The sequence below is a fragment of the Coptis chinensis genome, chromosome 2 (genome assembly GCF_015680905.1).
Source record: "Coptis chinensis isolate HL-2020 chromosome 2, ASM1568090v1, whole genome shotgun sequence".
Classification (NCBI taxonomy): Eukaryota; Viridiplantae; Streptophyta; class Magnoliopsida; order Ranunculales; family Ranunculaceae; genus Coptis; species Coptis chinensis.
In genome coordinates, this window is record NC_141457.1 from 35,400,097 (window position 1) to 35,405,592 (window position 5,496).

The following is a 5,496-nucleotide window of genomic DNA, read 5'->3' on the forward strand; positions in this document are numbered from 1 at the left end:
CCATATAATTTGGTTCGGGGAGGCCTCAATTGTCCAGGATCCATCCCCATCTCTTCCAGAGCTCCTTTAAACAACAAATCTACCGCACTTCCACAATCTACCAACACTCTCTTCACCAGATAATTTCCCATCGCCACCGTGATTACTAATGCATCGTCGTGAGAGGAGTCCACCGCTTGCAAATCCGACCTACTGAAGGCAATCATATCTTGCTCTTTGGCGGATCCCAATCTTGGTCGTGGAACTGAGGCCCTACTACTGATTTGTTGGATGCTCACGGTCCTCCTCACCCTATCTCTATGTGCATTATGACTTAATATCTCCCCGCTAAAAATCACATGTATAGTTCCCAGCAGCTGATCCTGTCGCTGCATGCGATCATCGTTTCGTGCTTCTTTCACAAATTCCTTCATCTTGCCCTTATCCACCAATCTCTACACCATCCACTTCAAAGCATAACAGTCATCCGTCTCATGGTTTCGCATCTGGTGATATTCGCAGAACGGTTTATCTGGTAGCTCCATTGGTGTATTCCGCAGTCCCTCATATCCCTGCAAGTTTTTAATAAGTGGAAATATCTCCCCCAACGATCTGTTTAGCGGCGTCACTTCTATCTCCCGGTACGGCTTCTTCTCTCTATTCTCCCGCCGAATTTCGTCCCGTGCCCTTTCCACCCTTGGGTTGTTCCCGCGGTACCCTTCGCTTCCCTTCTCGGCAGCCCTCCCTTTGCGGTGCTCCCTATCCCTGTCCAAAGATAGAATAGCTTTCCCTGCTCTCCTGGACTCCCTTGGCAGTGTGTCCTCATATCTGATGTATTTTTCCACCCGTGGATACAATTCGTGCAACGTGGCAATCTCATTCTTGGCGACGGACTGATGTACTCCCGTCCCTGGCCGTAGCCCGCGTTCAAAGGCGATGACCGCGGTTCTTTCGTCCAAGTTCTCTACCTTCAGGGTTTCGGCTTTGAATCGGCACAGATATTCTCTCACTGTCTCTGCTGATTTTTGCCTCACATTAAACAGGGTCGCGATGTCAACTGATCTCCTCTTCTGGTGTATGAAGTGCCCTAGGAAAGCCTGCTCCAACTCCTGGAAATTCCCTATACTCTCCGCTGGCAGCCGGTAGTACCAGTCCGACGCCCCTCTTTTCAAACTTGTTGGGAACATCATGCACCGTAGTCCGTCATACTTTGGTTCTTGCCATAGTGGCATCTATTGCCTGAAGTGATGGATATGATCCGCCGGATCTCCGGTTCCATCGTATCTGTCAAATCGGGGCTGGTTAAAGCGTTTTGGGACCTCCGAAGCCCAGATACCGCTCATCAATGGGTTGCGATTTAACCCTGCCACCACCTGTCTGGCAGCTCTTCCCCGGCTTTTCTCTTTCTGCTGGTTTACTTCTCTGTCCCTATCTATCAGATCTTGTAATTGTTCGATCGTCAAGCTTGCCACCGGATTTTCCACCAAATTGGGCTCCTTTTCTTCATCCTCCGAGTCACCGTTCGCTTCCTCATCCAGTCCTTCCTCGTGTCTTTCTTTCTCTCTCCTCAACCCATCGTTCTCCTCCCTTAGCCTCTCAATCTCCTCCCTCATGAGTCGCGTCTCTTCTGTTTCTAAGTCGGCTCCCCTACCTTCTTCTTCCTCTATCCCCGCTTCCGGTGTCCTTTCTCGCACTGGTACTCTCTTTGGTTTGCCGGGTTGCTTCCGATTGCCATCTTTACTCGACCCTGCTTCACGTCCCCGCGGGGCGAGCCAAATGTATTAACCTAAAATCTGACCTCTCCAAATGTCACTCTCTGCCTATTTTTTCTCTCTCTCTTTTTTTCCTTTTTCTTTTCTTTTCTCCTATTTCTTTCTCTATCTACTGTTCTTTTTATATCCTCTCTCCCTCTCTCCCTGTCCGTCGATCCTCTCCCCTATCCTCTGGTCGCGATCTTCCCACCTGTCCCCTTAGGGTTCACGTCCCCCTCTTCCTATGCTCCCTCTCCCACCTTTCTTATCTTGCCTCTATTCTCCTTCGTTCCTCTCCTTGACGTCATTCCTCTGACCTCACCTTAGGGTTCCAACACCTCAATTGCCGTCATCATGCCCCTACTTTCTCACCTCGCCCTGGGCCCTCCATCCGTCCCTTCATCTAGCGGCTTCCCTTCAGCCGTACCCCGGACACGTCTGCTTCTAGGGTTTCGCGACTATGTTCTGCTGTCCCCCCATGTTGTTTGATTCCACTACACCCGCCCCTCCTTTTTGACTTGGTCCACGACTCTATTATGGGTCACTACAGTGTCAATACCGCCGCCTATTAGGAAAAGAACAGAAAAGTTAACAGAACTTTCGTAGGCCATATCTTTGGACTTAAATCTCGGAATTGGGCCTATTATATGTCAAAATGGCCGGCTCGGAAAGAGCTTTCTAATGGTGCAAGATTTGACCCAATCCGAGTAGTAAAGGTAGATGAAAAGGGTGTTGAAGTAATTTTGCATAGAGAAACCCTTTTTGGACATGTAATTAGGTTTTGGGCTTGATTTTATGGCCCAAAACATGGTTCCAAAGCCCATGCACGAAATTGTAACCTAACCCTCTCCTATATAAAGAGGGTTAAGGCTAAAACAAAACTTGGCTACTCCCACTTTAGTTTAATATAGTTTAGGGTTCTCTCTCTTTCTCCCATTTTAGTTTTGTTTAATTTTAGTTCATTAGTTTAGTTTGTAGCCTCCATTAGATTAATAAAAGTCAAGTTATTGTTCTTCATTATGTCTTCTATTTATTATTATATTTATGATAGTCTAATAACTTCTAGCTAAACCTCCATTAAAAGGGTTTGAAGAAGCTTGATGAAAACTTGATATGTTAGTTAGAATTATTAATTGTTAAGAGTTTCACTCTAGTAGGTTAGTTGATTCGCCATGAGAATGGGTTGAACTTTCTTACATGCTAATTATTAGTTGACAGAGATTGCTATGAATAAATAGGGATCAAATACTTAATCTTAATTGGTTAGGATTGCAATAATCTACACTAGCATATTAGGAATAAATCAAGTGGAATCAATTTCTTCTCCATATTTTATTCAAGTCATATTCAATTGCTTAGTTAAATTAGTATAAGTTAAATTCATATAAATAGTTTCATAGTATAAATTCACCTCTATAAATATTACTCTCACCATTGTTTTCTTGTGTTTGATTAATTGGATTATATTATGTCTTGGTAGTTTAGGAGTGGAACGATTTCGTAATCTATATATTGCATGAATATACATGTGAGAGTAGAAAATAAATAATTGATATCGTAAGAATAAAGTTAGAATAATCTACTTGAGTTTTTACGGGTTATCAAATGGTGTCGTTGCCATCTTAGTTCTATTTAAATTCGTTTCCTTTAGACTTTTCGTCCCTACCAAAATCTCATTAAAACCCACCCATCCTTGTTTGGTTATGACTGTGTTTGTTTGGCTCATAAATTAATTTTTCAGAAATCTACATGGAGTGCGCCCACACCTATCATGGGCTATCTCGAGAGCGCGCGCGCCCTAAAAACACAAGACATTGGTTTAGGCAAGAGTGTGCATGCGCCCTTTTACGCCTACTTCTAGTTCCGTAATAAGTTTGTATAACCAACCAAACACTTTTCCGTGCACAATTATATTTATTCAGATCCAGACCACACCGCCCATTCATGTCCCATATTTATTCAGCCTCAACCTAACCCATCACAGTACGATATCAACCAGAGTCACTCAAACGCCAATAACTACGACTATCAAACACTATACCAACCAGACCCTTCTCCCATGCCAGAAATCACCCACCCATCTAGTTCGTCACCCTTCACAGACCAAATTTCCCAACAAATGACTAACACACAACAAACATTTATGGAACTAATATCCAACCCTGAAAAAATGTTTCGAGAACAAATTGCCAACACCCAAACTATGCTTTAGAATCTAGCCCAACTATTTTCCGTGATCCCCTCACCTAACGCAGACCTTTCAACCTTGCCAGAGATCGACACATAAGTAGAACAACTTATTCCCATAACCACACCATTTGACCTAGTTAAGACCTACCCTAAATTTCATGAAACATTACATTCCCATGACCCTCCCATTAACCATTTTGTTGATTCCACACCACATCTGGATGAGGAAATTCTTGAAGACGACTATTTAGGACTTGTTTTGGATAACCGCTCAAATTTGGGAGATATGATAAGAGCCCAAAACTATAGTTTTAACCCCTTAACAATAATACTTTTAGACCAATTATGTGAGTAATAAATAAGAGTTAATGCTAATTACGTGCTTTTATGTATTTCAGGCATTGAAGTTAATTATGTGCAGAAATGTGCCACTTTGGCGATATAAAGGAGCAAGAGTTGGTTTCTAAGAAGTTTTGTGATTGAAGGCCAAGATTCAAGGAAAAAAAGCCTTTGTAAAGCCCGGTCAGAAGCTGAAAAGTCAGAGTCAACACGGGCAGAAACAACACAGAAAAGTTAACAAAACTTGCAAAGACCGTATCTTTGGACTTAGGCCTTGGAATTGGGCGTACCTTTTGTCAAAACGATAAGCTCGGAAAGAGCGTTGCAATGGTCCAAACGTCGACCCAATCAGAGGAGAAAAAGTGGACAAAAATCCTGTTTAAGTTAAAGCCAGCTGTAAACAGCCCTATGGACTGAAGAAATTGGGCTTTGGACTCGATTTTCCGACCCAAAATATAGACCCTTAGCCCATGCATGAAAATGTGGATCTGGTCTCCTCCATTTTCACACACAAGACTTAGCTCTTAAGTATCAATTAGCTTAGGATATAAAATAGCCATTAAAGAATAATCTAGATCTAGTTTTGAGAATTTTTATTAGTTAATTAATTAGTTTTTTCATACCTTGTTTTAGATTAGTTATTTGAATAATTGTTTATCATTCATTAGATAAATAAAATAGTTAGTTCTTGATCATTTTGATTTTGTTATTTAAAATTACTTAGATCTAATTTGAATTCTTGTTTGTTAATGATTTCTTAGTTGTTAATTTAGATTTCAATTATTGTTTAGTTGAATTTAATAAAGTTAGAATCTTTATATTATGTCTTATTCAATTTCATATGGAAATGATAGTTTGATGAATCAAGGCTAAACCTCCATTAGAGGGGTTTGATGAAGCCTTGATGAAAACTTGATTGTGTAGTGTAGAATCGTTGTAAGAGTCTATTCCACTCTAGAAGGTCGTTAATTCGCCATGAAAATGGGTTGGACTTCCTCACATGCTAGTTTATGAATTGGTAGAGATGCCATGTATAATTAGGGATTAGAACGACCAATTCTTACTGTAAGAACGTAAGAATTGGATTACAACAATCTATGCTAGTTTTTTAAGTTAGATTCAAGGTGGATTCAATTCCCCCCTAATTCTTATTCTAGATTCAAACCTTAGTATTTCGTAGCATTTCGTAGTTGAATCATTATAGTTAGTATCTTGTTCTTAGAATTCACATCGTAGT

General features: G+C 41.2%; 1 protein-coding gene across 1 annotated transcript; it reads right to left on the bottom strand.

The window, feature by feature from the left end:
* Positions 1-434: 434 nt before the first annotated feature.
* LOC147515891 (uncharacterized) lies at positions 435-1,211 on the bottom strand. Its single transcript, XM_086593091.1, has one exon. The coding sequence runs from the start codon at positions 1,209-1,211 to the stop codon at positions 435-437; it is 777 nt and encodes a 258-aa protein (XP_086449217.1).
* Between the last annotated feature and the right edge of the window lie 4,285 nt (positions 1,212-5,496).